At 46.1% G+C, this 21314-nt stretch overlaps 1 protein-coding gene across 2 annotated transcripts in view; it reads left to right on the top strand.

The window, feature by feature from the left end:
* TNPO1 (transportin 1) overlaps positions 1–21314 on the top strand; it is a 1741771-nt gene that overhangs the window by 885490 nt on the left and 834967 nt on the right. For both annotated transcript variants that reach the window (XR_013607056.1, XM_078675276.1), the window contains exon 8: positions 10195–10313. Coding sequence is in view for 1 of the 2 variants with exons in the window: in XM_078675276.1 (XP_078531402.1) it covers positions 10195–10313 (119 nt within the window). In the remaining variant the exon portion in view is untranslated. The remainder of the gene's footprint in view (positions 1–10194; positions 10314–21314) is intronic.

Below are 21314 nucleotides of genomic sequence, written 5' to 3'. Positions count from 1 at the left end.
GGAAATGCTACAGCATAAATCTATAAGGTGTTTATCTATAGTATACTGTAGTATGTCCGAAGCACTTGAATGTATCATATGTACATAAATATGTTGCAAGTCTATGCTTCAATTTGCGCTGCTGGTGAAAGTGCCTGGGTAAATTTGTATGTGTTAGGGGCGGATTTACAATCCCTTTGTGCCTCTTTTACACAGCCGTTGCGTCACTTTTGTGACACAGCGGTGGTGCAAAAGATGTGCCATGGTGCGTGCTATTAACAATGTGATGCATCTGGAGGGTGTATTACATTGTAAGGCGCTGCGCCAGAAGAGGCTTTCTTGTGCAGAAGGGGGTGCAGCAAGGCCTCGTAAAAGTGACTGAGTGAAATGTATAACATTTTATTCAGTGAGTTTTGGGCTTATGCTGTGTCAAAACCTTGCACATGCTTGAAGCAGGTGTAAGGATTGATACAGCATTGTGAGCATAGGGCCCAAGAGTATTGCTGGAGCCGTGTTATACCTGCAACCGACGTCAAGCAATAATTCATCCAAAATTTACTTTGCAATTTAGTTTTGTTATTATTTTATAATAAGAATATGAAATATAATCTAAAAAATTAAATAAATAAAAATATTTATTAAAAATATAAGAAATTAGTATAAAAAGAGACCTAATAATTAATACATTTATAAATTATCATTTACAAAACCTTTGAAATTCACAGAAAAAACCATAGGTTTCACACACCTTATAGTTAGGAATTAGCATTTCAAAAACCTTGCAAATTCATTGAAAAACCCATAGGTTTCACACGTTATAGTTAGCTGAACACTTCTCTCATACAAAACCTTTGAAATTCCTCCGTTATAGTTAGCTCAGCTAACTATGTTCGGTTTTTTTCAATGAATTTACATCGTTTTTTAAATGCTAATTCCTAACTATAACGTGTGTGAAACCTAGGGTTTTTTCAGTGAATATATATATATACACACACACACACACACACACACACACACACACACACACACACACACACACACACACACACACACACACACACACACACACACACACACACACACACACACACACACACACACACACACACACACACACACACACACACACACACACACACACACACACACACACACACACACACACACACACACACACACACACACACACACACACACACACACACACACACACACACACACACACACACACACACACACACACACACACACACACACACACACACACACACACACACACACACACACACACACACACACACACACACACACACCCACACACCCACACACCCACACACCCACACACCACACACACACTTCCATATCCTAGAGCTGACTAATGCTGTATAGACTCCCCTGTATATCATAAGCAAGACATTAAAAACCAGGGGGAAAACAGCAAAGCATGTTTGAAACTGTTTTAATGCTTAGCCCTTAGCACAATCCCTCAGATAGGACAGGACTGAAAGCATTGACAGCTCACATGCTGCATTGCAGAAAACATAGCCCAAAAAGGCTGAAAAGCTAACTCATAGCAACATAGCAATAAATTGGCACCATGCCTTTAAGGCAGCCATGACCTCTAGGTTCCCATCAGGCCACAGGGGTAACAGTTAGGTCTGTTGTTATTTCCGGCTCCTTCCGTAAGGACCGTGGTTACACAGCTCCACTTCTTTCTGATTTTTGTCAGAAATAATCTTCACTTTTCTGAGAAATTGTGCCTTACTTAGACGTCGTACATCTTTTGAAGTAAGGTTCTGTCTTTTTTTGACAGGATTTGGCATTTTTTCCACTCAATATGCCATCTCTTTTTGACCCCTGCCCTTCTTGTGGGAAAATGGCCAGGTCAGACTCTCATAAAGTCTGCATACTTTGTCTGCCTAAGGACCATGTTCCCAAGACTTGCCCTCATTGCCAGTCTTTATCTAAGGGGACTCTGAAAGACAGAGAAAGAACTCATTTTTTCGACTGACAGAAAAAGAGATAACTTCTTCCAGAGGCAGGTCACCGGTGAGGAAGGGCTCCAAAAGGGCTAGATCTCCTTCTAGGAGCAAGATTCATCACTCTTCCTCTTCAGGGTCGGGCTCGGCGCTGAAAAAACTACCATCGGTGGGTCATATGTGCAAGAGAAGACCTTTGACGGTGGGCTCGCCGTCAAGAGAAGACAGACACTCAGGCACGTCAATACTTTAACCGTCAACGCTGAAAAATCGTGAACCTCTGCCTTCGTCAACCCGGCGATGATCGGCGTCGAGGAGCAGAAGCCCTCCGCCGTCGTCATCTCGATGACGATCGGTGTCGAGGATCAGAAGCGCCCTCGCCGTCGTCAACCCGCAATGATCGGCGTCGAAGAGCAGAAGTCCTCCACCGTTGCCAGCTCGACGATGTTCGGCGTCGAGACACGGAGATACTCCGACGTCGTCTGCCAGAGTATCGACGTTGAGACCGGTTCCAACACCTGGCCGGGAATCGACGTCAAGAAAGAGATCAAGGTCAGCGACGAGAAAGGCTCTGTCAAAGCAGGTCATACGCTTGATGTCGAGGCCCACATTAGGTCTGGAGAGGGTTCAGTTGTTTTAGTGACAGAATCAGCATCACAACACTCATCCTCTCACTCCTCGAGATGCCCTTCACCAGAACATTCGCCATCTGCATCCCCAGAACAAAATGCAGAAAGGTTGCGACAAAGATCACCTTCACATCACAGGGGGGCCTCTCTTCTGTTCACCTATTTCCGAGATGGCTCCTTCCCCTCCATCACTGGGGCAAAAATCCTACAGGAGCATCACGATGAGAAGAGTATTACACCAGCCCTCTCTACAGATCGCCTCTACAACGATTAGTGCAAGAGGTGGATAGATCACCTTTAGCCAGGCGTAGGGACCGTACTGGCAGATCACAAGAGCGCAGACCATCCAGTTCCGTCATAAAAGGAGAAGGTCTCCTACTTGGTCTTCCTCCTCCACTCGCTCCTCTAAAAGGGACTATTCACCCAATCTATTGGATAGCCCTCTATCAAGAGTATCGCTGATAGATTATATAAATACATACCATGATGTGCTTCAGAGAGGAACTCAAAAACTGAACATTGAAATGTCAACTCCTCCAGGTTGCAACAACGGTAATTTTTGAGACGTTACATCAAAGATCTGTGTCTCGACCGTTGCTCCCTCTGGTTCCTGGTCTTCTGGAACCAGTAATGGACATTTTCCTAACTCCGTCCACAATTAAAGTTGCACCGGCTAGAATTCTGAAGAAATATAAGCCGGCAGAAACAGGCCCTGTATTCTTGAAATCAGATCCGCCTGCGGACTTATTGCAGCGGCAAGAAAAACGCACGCAGTTGTGGTGTCTTCATCAGTCCCTCCGGAGAAAGAAAGTAGGTCCCAGGACTCTTGGGGACGGAAGATTTGCCGGTCTACAGCATCAATGCTGAAGGTATCTAGCGCAGCAGCCGTTTTTTTAGGCCGCTATGACAGGGCCTATGGGACTCCTTGGAACGTTTCAAGGAAAAGCTTCCTAAAGAAGATCAAAAGGATTTCGAGGAGGTCATCACAGAGGTATCCCTTGTGGCCAACCAGATGATTAGCACGGCTGCGGATGGTGCGACTGTCAGCACATTCGTATGCGCATGGGATTTGCGCTAGGAGGTAGGCCTGGTTAAGACTGACAGTTCTTAAACCAGATTCACAACAGAGAGTTCTTAACCTTCCCTTTTGTGGCTCCTCCCTGTTCGGCTCCCACACCGATGAGGAGATGGCTAGGATGAAAGCTGAACTAGACACTTTCAAGGCGGTGGGATTAGAAAAGAAGAAGGAATTCAAACAGATGCAGACCCAACCAGTCCAAGGGCTACCAAAAGAGAGTTTAAACCCCTCAATGGTCCCAAAACAAAAACCAAGGCAAATCACAGTTCCAAGGCCGTAAGTCGAACAGAGGTAGAGGAGGTCACCAGCATCAATCATCTAACATGGCCAGATCAGCAGGGAAGCAATGAGCAGGAGCTTCCTCTGGCACCGTTGCCCACTCCAGTGGGAGGAAGTGTATCACATCATCTGGAAGAGTGGTGCAACATAACAAGAGATTGTTGGGTGCTCAGTATACTGCGCAATGGATACGCACTATGTTTTCCTGTGCCTCCAAAGGACATTCCTCCGAAAAGATATCGTCCTCACCAGCTAAAGCTACTTCAGCAGGAGGTTATAACCCTTCTACGAAAAAAGGCCATAGAAGAGATTCCTCCCGCTCAGCGAGGAAAGGGAGTTTATTCCAGGTATTTTCTTGTGCCAAAACGAGATCAGGAGCACAAATTCAGACCTATCCTGGGCCTTCGACTGCTGAACAAGCTCAACCTGAAGGAAAAGTTTTGCTTGTTGACGCTTCATCAGATATGTCCACAACTGCAAGCAGGAGATTGGATGTGTTCGATGGACCTCCAAGACGCGTACTCCCATATACCTATAGTGCCCCGTCATCGAAAATACCTGCAATTAGTAGTCGGCAGCGATCATTATCAATTCAAGGTCTTGCCCTTTGGGCTGAAATCTGCCCCACAAGTCTTTACAATGTGCATGGCAGTGGTGGCGGCGGCGGCTCTGCACAGATGGGGTCTGTTTGTTTACCTTACTTGGACGATTGGCTCCTGATAGGGCCATCTCCTCGGAAAGTAAGGAACGACTTGCAAACTTGTCTGATTCTGCTTCGCAGGCTGGGTCTTCATGTGAACATGGAAAAATCAGTTAATCGGCGTACCCAGACGATCCATTATTTGGGCTCAACTCTGGATTCAAACATAGGAAGAGTGTTTCCTTCGGAGGAGTGACTTTCTTCGATGCAATAGAAGTGCAAGACTCTTCTCCAGACAGATCATCCAACGGTCCGGCAAGTGGCATCTCTGCTAGGATCAATGGCCTCTTGCATATTTCTCATTCCTAACGCCAGACTGAGAATGAGGCCTTTACAGCAGGATCTGGAGGACAAGTGGAACCAAGCATTGGGCCGTTGGGAAGACCGTATTGTGCTCTCTCAAGCAGCAAATTCGTCCATTGTATGGTGGACTCGACCGAAGAACCTCTTGGTGGGAGTCCCCTTTCATCAACCAGTTCCGGCACAATCCTTGAAAAAGAACGTATCTCTGCAAGGATGGGGGGCACACATGGATTGCCTACAGATGCAGGGCCGGTGGTCCATCAAGGAGCAGTCCTATCATATAAACATGTTAGAGCTGCGAGCAGTCCACCTAGCTCTGAAAGCTTTTCAGCCCTCAATCAAGTCCAGCCTGTTTCTAATCCAAACAGACAACACGACCAACATGTATTACCTCAACAAACAGGGTGGTAAGTGTTCTCTCCCTCTCTCCCTGGAAGCTCAAGTGATTTGGCAATGGCTCCTGGCCCGAGGCCTCCATCACGGCAGTGCATCTTCCAGTTGAGCAAAACGTGCGAGCAGACACTCTGTCGGCACTTCGAAGATCAGCCAGACTGGGTGCTAAACGACAAGGTGGTGGCGGATATTTTCCATCAATGGGGTCAACCTTCCATAGATTTGTTCGCAGACGACCAAAACCAAAAATGCCACGCCTTCGCATCCAGGGTCTACTGTCCAGGAACGAGGGGGAATGCGCTTTTATTGGATTGGTCCGGAACATTTGTGTACACCTTTCCTCCCCTGCCTCTGATCCTGAAGGTGGTGTCCAAGCTCATACGATCCAGCATGACAATGATCTTGATAGCTCCTGATTGGCCGCGTCAGTGGTGGTACCCGGACCTGTTGCAGTTGTCGGTACTCCCCACAAGAGACTATCTTACAGATCGGACCTGCTGACCAAGATGGACGGGAAGATCTCCATCCCAGCCTTCCCTCACTGAACTTGGCAGCATGGCTCCTGAAGTCCTGCAATATGGACACTTGAATTTACAGCAGCACTGTATGCACATCCTGAAAGAGGCAGAGACCTTCCACGAGGGCATCGTACTCTTTTAAGTGGAAGAGATTCTTCTTGTGGTGTACACATAATCATTTTAATCCTACAACGGGGCAGCAGGAGATAATTCTTTCTTACCTCCTTGATTTAGCCAAAGCAGGTTTAAAGTATTCCTCGATCAGAGTGCACTTGGCGCCTATTACAGCCTACAGAAAGTCTCCCAACCAGCCTTCCTTTTTTCAACTGCAGGTGGTTAAGGATTTCCTACAGGGGTTGAAGAAGGTTTATCCCCCTGTTCGGCCTCCTTCTCCTCCTTGGGAGTTGAATCTAGTCTTTTCTAGATTAATGGGTTCTTCTTTTTGAACCCATTCATAAGGCCACGTTGCAGCACTTGAGATGGAAGACCGCTTTCTTAGTGGCGATAACATCAGCGTGCAGAGTAAGTGAGATCCAAGCCCTATGTGCCAAAGAACCATATACTGTTTTTCACCACAAGAGGGTAGTGTTAAGGACTCACCCTCGTTTTTTGCCAAAGGTTGTATCTGATTTTCATGTTAATAAGTCGATCTCCCTTCCATCCTTTTTTCCTAATCCTGCCCCTCCTGCGGAGAGGTCCCTTCACTCATTAGACCTTACGAGAGTGCTCAAGTTCTATTTGGAGGGAACAAAGGCCATAAGGAGATCTGATCAATTGTTTTTAAATTATGGTTCAATGAGGACATGCTTTCCAGCCTTCAAAAGGTCCATTTCAAGATGGATAGTACCCTGTATAAAATTGGCCTACCAGTTGGCAAATAAACCCCTATTGTTGTCACCTAAAGGACACTCCACTAGGGGGAAAGTGGTTACAATAGCCTTCTTATATGATGAGATCTGCAAGGCTGCAACCTGGAGATTGGTGCACACTTTCACAAGGCATTATTGTCTTGAATCTGATTCCAGAGCGGATACTCAAGTAGGCCAAAGCCTCCTTGAGGAATCTATTCAGATGATGAGATCTGTGTTTTTTCAAGATTAGTTATCTGAGCTTGATTATAAGTGCCTTTTTTTCCTTTGCCCGCAGGTGGAAGAGGTGAGGCTCGCTATTCTATTCATGTGCTTATGACTATTGATGAGGATCCCCTGGAAGAGAAGGATTAGTTACTTACCTGTAATCCTAGTTCTCTTCTAGGGGTATCCTCATCAAAGTCATAAGCAACCCTCCCGCTTTCCCGGGCAAAGGAACCTTGTCTTTTTAAGGAATTGTCAGCTCTTTGTGCCATGGCTTTTGAGTCTCCGCAAAGAACAACTGACCTGTCACCCCTGAGGCATGATGGGAAGCTGGAGGTCATGATTGCCTTAAAGGCACGGTGCCAGTTTATTGCTCTGTTGCTATGAGTTAGCTTTTCAGCCTTTTTGGGCTATGTTTTCTGCAATGCAGCCTATGAGCTGCAAATGCTTTCAGTCCTATCTAAGGGATTGTGCTAAGTGCTAAGCATTAAAACAGTTTCAAACATGCTTTGCTGTCGTTTTTTCCCTGGTTTTTAATGTATTGCTTATGATATACAGGGGAGTCCTTACAGCATTAGTCAGCACTAGGATATGGAAGGCTGCATTTGCTTTTTTATTGTATATATATATATATATAAGAAACCAGGTTGCCCAAGTGGAGTTGTCGCACGTGGAAGGGTAACAGCACACAGCCCCTGGCAGTATCACCACAGCGCTCCCATGTCCATTTCACCTGCATTTGCCATACGCGTTTCGAGCCCAGTTGGCTCTTGATCACTGGCTTGCATCATGATAAACGAAACAACAGGAAGGTGCTATGTGGCCATATTTATGTCATCATTGTTACCACCCCAGTGGGCGTTGCCCATAGCATGCTGGTTAATGTAGTCCGCTTGATAACTGGACTCAAATATAAAACCTTTGATAAAGTGCTGCTGTCCTCGTTAAAATGACCCCAAGTGGGATAGTGTTCAAAAAATCAAAGTTATTGGAAATGACAAAAGGTTTTGCCATAATGACACCAATATCAATCCAGGGGTCAGGCCCCCTCCACTTCAGAAAGCGCCCGCGGTTGCGAGCACTGAATCCGCATGGTACATTAACCAGCATGCTATGGGCAACGCCCACTGGGGCGGTAACAATGATGAAATAAATATGGCCACATTGCACCTTCCTGTTGTTTCGTTTATCATGATGCAAGCCAGTGATCAAGAGCCAACTGGGCTCGAAACGCGTATGGCAGTTTGCAGGTGAAATGGACATGGGAGCGCTGTGGTGATACTGCCAGGGGATGTGTGCTGTTACCCTTCCACGTGCGACAACTCCACTTGGGCAACCTGGTTTCTTTTGTATATAGCGGTCGGTCCGGCCGCAGGAGGAGTCCCGCCGCATACCATGCGGATTCAGTGCTCGCAACCGCGGGCGCTTTCTGAAGTGGAGGGGGCCTGACCCCTGGATTGATATTGGTGTCATTACGGCGAAACCTTTTGCCATTTCCAATAACTTTGATTTTTTGAACACTATCTCACTTGGGTTGATTTTAACGAGGACAGCATCACTTAATCAAAGGTTTTGTATTTGAGTCGAGTTATCAAGCGGACTACATTAACCCGCATGCTAAGGGCAACGCCCACTGGGGCGGTAACAATGATGAAATAAATATGGCCACATAGCACCTTCCTGTTGTTTCGTTTATCATGATGCAAGCCAGTGATCAAGAGCCAGCTGGGCTCGAAACACGTATGGCAGTTTGCAGGTGAAATGGACATGGGAGCGCTGTGGTGATACTGCCAGGGGCTGTGTGCTGTTACCCTTCCACGTGCGACAACTCCACTTGGGCAACCTGGTTTCTTATATATATGTATGTATGTATGTATGTATGTATATATGTATATGTGTGTATATATATATATATATATGTGTGTATATATATATATATATGTGTGTGTATATATATATATATATATGTGTGTGTATATATATATATATATATATGTATGTATGTATATATGTATATATATATATATATATGTATTTATGCCACTTATTCTTCCTGTCTTCTTTACATTTGATAATTTCTCTATACCTTTTATTCCCTCTCAGATATGATGTTATAGGCAAGAATAATATAGCAAGGTTGGCTTAGGGGATGCTATTCATATATTATAGTTGGGCAATTATCCTCTAGGGGACAATATATATCATTTTTATCTCCATTTATAGTTTTTTTCCATTTACCTTATTAATTTAGCATTGCTTACTAATTATAGGGAATTACTTTTCCATGCTTATAAAATGTTATCTTTAAATATTAGGCTACATCTATTTTATGAACTATGCAATTTAATAATTTAACAATTTAAATGTTAATAACTTAATGATTTGATGCTTTCATATTGAATATTTAAGGTTTAGCAATAATATTTCATACATTTCAGTTTATGTATTATGCGTATATTCCCTATTACTTTATCCCTAATTTACATTAAAAGAATGTGTTTACTCCTTTCTTAAACACTTAACAGACATAACTTTATGTATGCCTCAATGAACTAATTTAGTTATTCATTTATACATTTGTAAGTGTCTAACGTGTGCTATTGTTTTAGAATGTATTGTATTTTATAAAATGCTAATAAAAAATGTCAACACAAAAGAAAGTGGGTTAAGCTGTTTACCCCCTATGCCGTTTTACTGGCATAGATGCATTCCAAATTAGCCTAGCCTTTTTATCATTACATATGGTGACTCTCCCTGAGTACCTGAAGTGATGACAGCTGGTAGTTTTGAATGAAGGTCACAACTAATAAATCTTGTGAGATGCTATCATTATAACAACAGTTATATTAGTTGTTCAAGATGATTTTCATGGAGGATAAGTAGCTGTTATTACAGAAAAGATGGGAGACCCCTGGGTTAGATAGTCTCGATCAGAAAGAGCTTTACCGAAAGTAAGTCACTTGTTCATTAGGGGCAAAGAAAACTGCTTACAAAATATTGTCTTTTTATGGAAGAACATCTGCTTTGTAAATTACTCGTGAGTAATGGGAGTTTCTCATTTACAGTCCTTTATGCTTTTAAATATGAGGCACTTTCTTCATGTGTTGTAGCAAGTTTTAGGCAGTTTTCTGTTTCCTAAACCCTCTGAATTCACAAACCAGATTTGACAAATTTATTTTCTGTTTCAGGAATTTTCACAATGTATAATTACCATATTTGTCAAAATGTTTACTTGTTTTATTTGTTCCCTTTTTGTTCTGTAGTACATGCTGCAGAGGACCCAGGATCAAGATGAAAATGTTGCTTTGGAGGCTTGTGAGTTCTGGCTGACTTTAGCAGAGCAGCCTATATGTAAAGATGTTCTCGGTCGGCATCTTGCAAAGTAAGTTTTCAAGTTAAATTGTTAACCTTTGGGTATGCTTTCCCTGGCCATCCCCATTTTTTTGCACCAGACCCCTATAGACTTACCTTGCTCTGGCAAGATTTTCCAGAAAGCATGAACTTTGTCCAGTTATTGATAGAGCTGTCCATGGGATTGTATCAGTCAGAAGTGAAGAACACTTTGAGACTGAATAACCGAGGTCTGAGGGTTACCGTTGAAATGATTTTTAATGCAAGCTTGTCAATTGCAAGATTCGCTGATTTTTCTCAGAACACCTCTACCTAATGTAGTGAACTGTCCAGTTGGGCTCTTTTCTACCAATTGAGTGTTCTTTGCTGCTGCGATAGCTCTACAACCTATACCTTAAAAGCTAAACAAATGACGCTTCCTTTAATGATTCTATTCAGCGTGTAAAAGCAAGCAGTATGAAAGCCAATATATTTGACTCTTGTATGGTGCATTCCAATGGACACAATATCATTTGGTTGAACCATCATCTCATTTTTATGCAGTGACGTATAGCATAGAGTCAGTGCTCCTCTCTCCTTGAGGATGTTTTTCGTAACCAGTTTTCACACAGATTTGCTGTCTCCAGAGACGGTCGAGGCCATCAGAGATGATTTGAGCCAACTGGCTTCCGGGGCAAACTTCTGGTCAGGCATATCCTAATTAGGTCCTCCTGTTGCAGATTCCTTCTTGCCTCCTTCCAGCAGGAGATTCCTGGTTGGTATTTTCTAAAGGTCAATGTGGTGTTTAGACTGTCAGGTTATTAACACGAATACCATTAAGTAATTTCCACATTCAGCCAGATGCACTAATGCCAAATAGACGTGTATGTAGTTTATTTTTATTTTATTTGGACATTTGTAGAGCGCACGGCTACCCCCAACGGAGGTATCCCAGCGCTAAGGCGGACAACTGGTGCTGGAGCACAGTGAGTAGTTTTAGGGGCAGTTGACGAGTCAGGTCTTTAGGGCACTTGAAGAGCCAGGTTTTTAGAGCTCAGCTGATCATATTTAAATTGTTACAGATTTATTAATTTAAAAGTAGCTTTATGCAAGTGTTCAAAACTTACAATCGAAATTACAAAGCAAAATTGGACTCTTTGTCCTAAGAAGAGCAAGAAAGTGGGTTTTTCCCTTTTTCCTGTAATTCCTGGATCCAGCTTTGAAATGGTCACGTTGGCGAAATTCTCTTTTTTTTTTCAGTTGAAATATTGGGAGGAACTAATAAATGTTATTATTCAGACACAATGTACAACAATACAAAGCCAATGCTTAATACGTGCTTGCAGGAATCTCAGGGCTTAACATAAAATTAGTCTTTGTAATAGCTGCACATAGTCAAACAGGCCATTCCTTCCCCATGAAAATGAAATGGTTAAATAAGGGTTAACATATTTAGAAGTGAATGTTTTGTGGCACCCCTCATCGAAAGGAAAAAAACAGTACCTTTTTTTATTTGTTATAATGTGTTTTCAAATAATAAACCATAGTTCTTTGGTGACATTGGAAATTGGTAAAATTACAGCCATAGGTTAGCCTTAACAGGTCAGCAAAGACATTGCATTTAGTAGTATGGTATGAATATGTAACATTCATAAGTAAGCAGTTGCTATACTTAGGAATACAATCCCATGTGTAGGAGAGGAGAACCATCCATGTTTTTCCCTCTGTCTTGCTGCTAGATGCCCGTTCTTCACTGAGTTATTCCAGATCTCTGTCACATAACACAGCCTGATCTTGTGGATCAGTGTTTCACCATCTGGGAGACATACAGATTCCCTGTTATGTTGTTGCTCCCCTATCAATTTAATTGCTCTGGACTTCCTGTCTCCATCAGTTGCTTCCTCACATCACCCTTTTTCAGTAGTTATAAACAAAGGGGGCCTCGTAAATCTAGAGCAGAATGTGTGGTAGAAGCAATGCATATGTCCGCTGAGTCAATGTTTCATCCACTCCTTCAACATGTAGCCACCCACCTATTGGCACTTAGCTTTGCTCATATGCACAGATGCTCCTTGTACAAGCCATGATATCTAGCATGTTTCAAGAACACCTCTAGAGGAGATAGAGCTAGGGGAATGTTAATAATATCTGCAGTTCTTTCTAAAACCTCAAGCTAATAAGGTAGTAACATGGGGCATGTCCATGCTCGATGTAAATTGGAGTCCTGGTGTTGGCACCAGCTCAGATTCCACTGGGAATATAAGGTAACAAGGCATGAAGTTAATGCCGGAGCCAAAATGATAGGAATATAAAGAGCAAAGTTATGTTTCCCAATGTTTTTATTTGGGTTAATGTTAAAGAAGAACCACTAGGATAGATATCATACATCCGAGTCAGTCCATAAACCGCTAATTGCAGTAATGCATGAGGTGCTGATATTACTGGAAGATGAGGGTATATCTGAAGTATAGAGTTATAGAACTGTTATTTTTAGCTGTACAATGCCAGGCAGTACCGAGGATGGATCCATGTTCATCTCACGTGTGGGTCTCTAGTGGTTGCTCTGCTACAATGCTCGGCGGGAACAGAGAGACTGCTTCCTCAACAATTGCTACATGAAGTAAGAGACACCAGGTGAAACCCTTAATAGCCAGATCGTGCTTGTGCCACATAAAATTGTTCCTTACCTGCGATTGAAAATCTTCTTTGGCTATAAGGTAGCATCAAGGTGCCAATACTAGATTAAGGTTGTGTATGCTCCCAAAAAACTGATCAACATGATTAGACTCCTACAAAGGCCCAGGACCGGGATGCGGGGATATTAGCAAATAGTTGAAGGAGGTTGATCTTTACAATCATTTTAATGAGGGTTTTTCTCGCTGCAGCAAACAGGAGGAGCAATCCAGATCTATTGACTCCTAATTTGTATTTATCTCTAGGCCTTGCTTTTTTGATGGATACTTTTAACTACAGATTCCTAATCTTTAACATTTTTCTAAGTGCCAGACTGAATCCAGGAGTTTTGACTGTATGGCCACTGTGCGTCGGTAGGTGGCATTGTGCAGCTCCACATTGACCCCGCTAACCCCAAGAACTGATAACTGAAGCTACATATAAGCAAAATTGAGTGCTCGGTTCCTTTCTTTCTCTGCCGTCTTATGCAGATCAGAAGATTGCTCCTAACTTTTCTTGTTGGTTGAGAAGATCTTTTTCGCTCAAACTTCTCTCTAAAGTGCAAGGGAACCTGTGCCCTCCTAAAACTACAGGGTTTAAACCTTGTACGGACTGTCTTACACTGATGTCTGTGAAAGATCCCCACAAAGTGGTATTGGTGCATGACTTCGGGTCATGACTCCAAGGTGTGCAAGTTGTGTGCCCTGATGCATCCAAAGGCGATCTGGGACCACAGTGCCAAGCTGTACGTCACCAAACACCACAAGAAGTTCTATGAAACCCCTTCAAAGACAAGGACTCAGACCTGTTCTCGCTTTCTAGGCCGAACCAGTGAGATGCCATCCTTACCATCCAAGTTATCGGAAAAGTTAAAGTTCAAACAGAATAAATCCCATAGGAGATAGTAATGGAGGTTCTACCTCAAGTATGTCCTCCAAAAGGATGCAACACAAAACATATATATACTTGAGGGCATTGTTTAGTCAGCTCTATCCTATTTGGTTTACTGACTACTAGATGTGGGTCATCAAAAGATTTTTGAGATGCAGTTTCACCCTCAACTTATCAAGGCATGCTTCATCATTTGACGACCTCTCACACCATGGTAGGAGCAATGCCACCCCTGCGTACTCGACCAGGGAAAGCTAGTCTATCCCTGGGAGTTCTTATAAATCTCAAATCAGGACAGTACACTGGATCCTGTTTTTTTGGGGGGGGGACAAAAGTGAATGTAAAATATACCTAGAGGTATACTCAAACTATATTTTTTTTAATGAGTACTTCTGGTATGTTTAAGAACCATAAAAAGAAACAGTCATTAGGTAAATACAATGGATTGCCTGACCTAGTATGTACGTGTTACCAACATGTTTTGACCTCTGTATAAGCCAAAAATGTCTATGGTTTTCTTCAGGGTAGAAAGCTATAGGGCAATGGTGTACATTTTGTGTAAAGCAGAAGCATAAAAAGTCGTATTGGGCCTCCCAGTCTCTCAACTCTCCTTCTGTGTAATCAGGGCATGTCTAGATACTACTTGGTCTCGCCCCTGGTCTACCAGAGAGGAGCCTATTCCACAACTAATCCCGATGCACCCCAAATTTCCAGACCTGCCTGACAATCAACAACAGATTGAGGCATTTTAAGAGGCCATATTTTGAATCTTTAGCACTATGAAGGTTACCTCTGGTGTGTCTTTGCGCCCCACAGATCTACAGAAGCCTCCAGTTTGATTACTGACAGTGAACCTGTTTCGTATTCACCCGAGACTCCAGAGCAGATTTCACGCTTGGCACCACAATCCATGCTGTTCTTGCCATGCCAGCACCAGTCCTGACCATGATTGAGGAGAACAGCAATTCAATTGTCTAGTCTGACTCAGAGCTGAATATTTCTCAGACGAACTTATGTCCTTGCACACCTGGCCCCAGCACATTCTCACTGTGAAAGACAGTGCCTTCGTCCAGGAGCTGCCCTCCAGTGTTCCACCAACTTTTTGGATCTGACTCTGACCAGAGACAACTTGCTTTTGGTATTGATGGTGATAATGTGGATACATTTGCTCCACAATATAACTTTTATTTGGATCTATAAGAGGCCAGTGGATTGGCCTTCCCCCCCCAAACACACATGGCCGTTCAACAGAAGAGTCCGCCTCTTTCACCATAGCCATCACATGAGCAGCTGAAGTTAATGAATTACGGTTACCTTCTGGTGAGGTGAAGACAAGTTTTACAACCTGGACAAATGTCATACAAACCTTTGGCATTACACGAAGCATTGACTGAAACCTAATGGGTACTTGGGCTAAACCCTGCTCTTGCCCCCTATAAAAAGACAGGTGGCGTAACACCATAGACCCGATCCCGGTAATCCTGCCTTCTTGATGCAGCACCCTACTCCTGAGAATCTGGTAGTTTCGGCATCTGCTAGCATGGTCAATTTCATGTCTTTCCATGTGACTGCCCAAACTTCTTGGACTCTATTTTTGCTTCTATTAATGTTTCAGCTTCAGTACAAGAAAGCAGTATTTGGAGTACAGTGCACAATTGTTTCAACATAGCAAAGATTTCACCTTAACGATCATGCAGTGTGTCCATTATTTAGCTCTGCCCAGCATAGTATGGGCCATCCTCTACAGCAAGGATCGACTTCTTCTGCAGTAATATCAGTAGTCCAACCTCCTATGCACCTGATGGCTGCAGCCCCCATGTAAAGGCATACACAGGAGTATAATTCTGCACAGGCTTCTCCCACCCACCTAGTCAATCCCATGTCCTCAATGTTGTGGCTGAGCAGGTATGTTTACAGGGGGCACCAGATATTCCTAGGTCTGGGGTAATCTGAGAGAAATATAGTTCTAGCTGATCATAGCAGAATGTCATGTCCTATAACCATTCCCACACCCTGGACTTGTCTCCACTCCACACAAGAGACTCCTGTCCCTTAGCTAGTAATAGTGCCAGCGAGGTAAATTGCCTAAAGGCAATATACCGAAATATCTTATTAGTGCCACCTCTAGGGAGTTCTCGTTCTTCTGCAATCATCTCAAGACAGTGCATGGCCCACCCCAACACCAGCCCTCGGCCACCACCAGGCACTGCAACGCCAGGTGCAGAAATCCTGACTGGTTTGTTACATCAAGCACCATTGCAGTGTGTTCTGTTTATTTGTAAAAAGCTTCAAGATAGTGTAATATACTCTGTGTATGTATTTAAAGTGGATGAGGCACAGCCTTCTATTAGGCGACAGTTTCCCCTTTTTGTCCACAGCAATATGCCCACTTTTTTTTTAGAGGATACTTGCTAAGTCAGTGTTGCATTGTGCTCTAGAACTGGGGTTTGGTGAGGGGAGTATCAGTTTATATGGAAGAGTAGAGATTAGTCTCAGTAGAGGTTAGTCACCAAGTGTTTGATCACAGGGGTTAAGAACATTGTTGAAGTTTCTGGGGGAAAGTCTGGTATCTCTCCCCACACAATACCTGGAGGCAATAGTACCTGAAGAAATTTTAGGGAGGGACTGTTTCACCTCCGCCCTATGTTGGGAATTCAAGAATTAGCCCAAAGGGAAAAGCTCCCCAATGTGTGTCACCCATTTTTGCACTTGTCACCAGAGTAGGACGGGTATGCCCAGACGTGGGCCATGTGCTCTTAATGCAACTGGAGTTAAGCTAGCCTGGCTGATGAGGGGTGAAACCCCGAAACTGGACCTGAGATGCAGGTTTCCAGTCCAGGGAGGACCTGACCTGGCAGTTCGGGCTGGACTATTCCCGTGGGGAGCAGGGTCAAGACTGATTTGCATATGGCTGGGTTTAAACTGTAATGGCATGGGGAGCAAAATAATTATGCATTTAGGCCCAGATCTCTGTACTGGAGTGAATGTGTAACATTGTTCAACATTCTGTCCATCATTTGTGCTTTTTGCACTGTAGCTGTGGCCTGTTGGGCCCCTTGTGATGTCTGCTCTGTGGTCTCAACAGAGGGCATGTGGGACACCATTACAGATATTTGCAACATGCACTTTCTGGTGCTTTTGTGGCTCAGCCCTGTATAAGCATCCAGAGGCCGTCAAAAGATCTTGGGGCTGCAGACCTCTGTGTGGCACCTAAGTACTAGTAGGGTCATGCAGGGCCACGTCCTGTTGGCTTCTGTGTCTGTGAGTGCAGCGTGGGTGTGTCTTAGGTACTCCTCGGGTGGCCAGTGTCTGTGTGCAGCATGGACAGCAGGGGAAGGAGAAACGAACCACAGGGACACCGGGAGGCAAAAGAAGAGCATCCTTTTGTTGTGCAGAGCCCTTACCTGGGGCCGGCAGCCCATCACTCTCCACAGGGCTGGCCTGTCAGCACCCTCGCTCCCCTAAGTAGTCACCGCGCTGGCCCACCAATGATCTTCCCCACCAGGCTGTTAACCAGCTGCTGCCACAATGCTGGGTCTGCCATCTTGGATTCATCTAGTTTTTCCCAATCGCTGCCTCTACTGGTCAAAACCAAACTCCCGAACCGGGACATCAGACTGCAGTACTGAGGTTAGCACAGTAAATTAAACTACATTATGTCTCCTGTGGTCCTTTTGGTGTTCGATGCCGCTCAGAGTTGAACAGTTTGATGTGCCGACACAAGGAGTCTCTCTAAGTTGGGGTCATTATGGATGCACGTGACTGGATTGAAGTGTGGGACCGTCCTGACCCAGTCAGATCCGGTCGCTCCACCCGCTCCTGGCCGTCCTCGCATCTCATCCCCACTCTGTGCCCTGCCAGCCTGTGCCCCGACCTCGCTCTGTTTGGTATCGTATTTACTGCCTAATTAAGCATCGTGCCCTGCCAGCCTGTGCCCCGTCCTCGCTCTGTTTGGTATCGTATTTACTGCCTAATTAAGCATCTGTGACAGCCTGAGCCCCGATCTCGCCTTGCATTGCTTTCTGCTGCTGATATCGTATTTGCTGCCTTAGTTAAGTTGCTGCCTTAATTTCTGCTGCTGATATCGTATTTGCTGCCTTAATTAAGTTGCTGCCTTAATTTCTGTTGCTGATCTCGTGCTTACTGCCTTAATTGAGTTGCTGCCTTGGTTTCTGTTGCTGATATCGTATTTGCTGCACTAATTAAGCATTTGTGCCAGCCTGTGCCCCGATCTCGCCCTGCATTGCCTTTTGTTGTTGTTTGGTGCCATTTTGTGTCCCAGCCCATCTCTCCTCCCCGCTCTCTGCCGCTGCTCCCCCGCGGCCCCACCCCCGCTCCCTACAGCATCCTCAAGCAATCCCTTCCCCACGCGCCACCCCGCTCCCGCCTCCCAGCTGCTCCTCCCTCCCACTGGAACTTAAGGACTGACCAGAGCGGTGAAGAGCTGTGACCGTCCTGACCCAGTCAGATCCGGTCGCTCCACCCGCTCCTGGCCTTCCTCGCATCTCATCCCCACTCTGTGCCTTGCCAGCCTGTGCCCCGACCTCGCTTTGCTTGGTATCGTATTTACTGCCTAATTAAGCATCGTGCCCTGCCAGCCTGTGCCCCGTCCTCGCTCTGTTTGGTATCGTATTTACTGCCTAATTAAGCATCTGACACAGCCTGAGCCCCGATCTCGCCTTGCACTGCCTTTTGTTGTTGTTTGGTGCCATTTTGTGTCCCAGCCCATCTCTCCTCCCCACTCCCTGCCTCTGCTCCCCCGCGGGCCCACCTCCGCTCCCTACAGCATCCTCAAGCAATCCCTTCCCCACGCGCCACCCCGCTCCCGCCTCCCAGCTGCTCCTCCCTCGCTCCGCCCCCCTCCACTCTCCACTTATGGCAGTACGGCATACGCGCAGCGGGCGCGCCAAAGGTAAGCCCAAGGTAAGCCCGTCTACGCCCGTCCGCGCCTGGCCCGCGCCCAGAGCCAGACCCCCTGGCCCCCGCAAAAATCACTCCACCCGCCTTGCGTACGACGCACCGGCCGACTCCCGGACTGCCACCAAGCCGCCCCAGGACGCACCCATGGACCCTTCACCTGCCAATCCTGCAAGTTCAGCTGCATCAGGTCCCATACTACAATCAATAACGCCAAACTGAGCGCAAACAACAACCACCTGAAGTGCATCCTGCTCAACACCCGCTCGGTCCACAGACACGCCATTGGATGAACGCCTTATCAGCGCCCAACATCGCCATAGCCATCCCGGACGGTTACAAAATCATCCGAAGGGACCGCATCAACCAAACAGGAGGAGGCATCGCCATCGTCCACAAGAACTCCATCCGCATCACGACCAGCGCTGACGACACCCTCACAGCCGCCGAACATCTCCACTTCCAGATTCACACTGACCCCAAGACTCCACTTAGAGGCACCCTCGTCTACAGACCCCCAGGACCCCGCACACAATTCAGCGAAGACATCACTGACTTTATCAGCCCACACGCCCTCTCCTCCGAGGACTAAATTCTCCTAGGGGACCTCAACTTCCACATGGAAAAGAACAACGATAGCAACACCACCACCCTTCTGGACAACCTCGCCAATCTCGGACTCAAACAACTGGTCAACACCTCCACCCATTACGCCGGACACACGCTCGACGCAATCTTCTCCTCCAGCAAGCACATCTCTTTCAATCACGCCACAGGACTCCACTGGACGGACCACAGCTGCGTCCACTTCAACTTCAGAAAAACTACGACACACCTCCATCCACAACAAGTCTCCGCAGAAACTGGAACAAAATTACCACCGACCAGCTCACCACAGCGCTAAACCAAATCCTTCCCACCGGATCATCGGACCCAAACCATGCAGCCATCAATCTCGCACAATGGATCACCCGCTGCGCTGACGAATTAGCACCTGTGAAAAACCACCACAACAAGCCAGGAAACAAAAAAGCCACCTGGTTCAATGACGACCTCAAAAACTCCCAAAAAAACTGCCGCACCCTCGAGAAAGCCTGGCGAAAAAACCCAACCACAGACAACATGACCGCCCTCAAGGACACCACCCGTAAACGCCACCAGCTGATCCGATCCACCAAGAAATCAGCATTCAAGGATCGACTCGACGACAACGCCCACAACAGCAAGGAACTCTTCAGCATCGTCAAAGAGCTTACCAGCGCCGGCACCAACGACATCACCCCCTCTCAAGAACTCTGCGACTCTCTAGCCTCGTTCTTCCACAGCAAGATCGCTGACATACAGAACAGCTTCGGCGAACAATCCACTCCCCTCACCACCGAACTGAAGCCCCCCACCACCACCCTTTGGGCCTGGACCCCAATCAGCACCGAAGACCCCATCCGCTTGATGAATTCCATCCACTCCGGATCACCAGCCGATCCATGCCCCCATCACATCTTCAACAAGGCCGTCTCCGTCATCGCACCCCAACTCCGGGACATCGTCAACTGCTCCTTCAACACCGCTACCTTCCCGGAAAGCTGGAAACATGCCGAACTCAGTGCCCTCCTGAAGAAACCTACAGCAGACCCCACCGAACTTATGAACTACCGCCCCATCTCGCTCCTCCCATTCCCTGCCAAAGTCATAGAGAAGACTGTCAACAACCAGCTCGCCGCCTTCCTCGAGTCCAACGGCTCCCTCGACCCCACACAATCCGGCTTCCGAGCAAAACACAGCACCGAGACCGCCCTCATCGCAGCCACAGACGACATCCGAACACTACTCGACAACGGGAAAACAGCTGCCCTCATCCTCCTGGACCTCTCAGCAGCGTTTGACACGGTCTGCCATGGCACCCTCATACAACGCCTCAGCAACGTCGGGATACAAGAAAAAGCATTGGACTGGATCATCTCGTTCCTCGCCGGAAGAACCCAGAGAGTCCGCCTCCCCCCCTTCAGGTCAGAGGCCACCGAAGTCATCTGTGGAGTACCGCAAGGATCATCCCTCAGCCCCACCCTCTTTAACGTCTACATGAGCCCCCTCGCATCCATCGCACGCCAGCACAACCTTAACATCATCTCCTACGCTGACGACACACAGCTGATCCTCTCCCTCACCAAAGACCCAAACACCGCCAAAACCAACCTACACGGAGAGATGAAAGACGTAGCCGAGTGGATGAAGAACAGCCACCTAAAACTGAATTCAGACAAGACAGAAGTCCTCATCCTTGGATCATCCCCCTCCGCATGGGATGACTCATGGTGGCCTCCGGCCCTAGGCAGCGCGCCCAAACCTACAGACCATGCTCGCAACCTAGGATTCATACTAGACTCCTCCCTCTCAATGACCAGACAAGTCAACGCCGTCTCGTCATCTTGTTTTAACATCTTACGCATGCTCCGAAAGATCTTCCGATGGATCCCCACCGAAACAAGAAAGACGGTCACCCAAGCACTTGTCACAAGCCGACTGGACTACGGAAACACCCTCTACGCCGGAACCACAGCCAAATTACAGAAAA

This window comes from Lissotriton helveticus, chromosome 2_1 (assembly GCF_964261635.1).
Source record: "Lissotriton helveticus chromosome 2_1, aLisHel1.1, whole genome shotgun sequence".
Lineage (NCBI taxonomy): Eukaryota > Metazoa > Chordata > Amphibia > Caudata > Salamandridae > Lissotriton > Lissotriton helveticus.
This window is presented reverse-complemented; position numbering and strand designations above follow the sequence as displayed.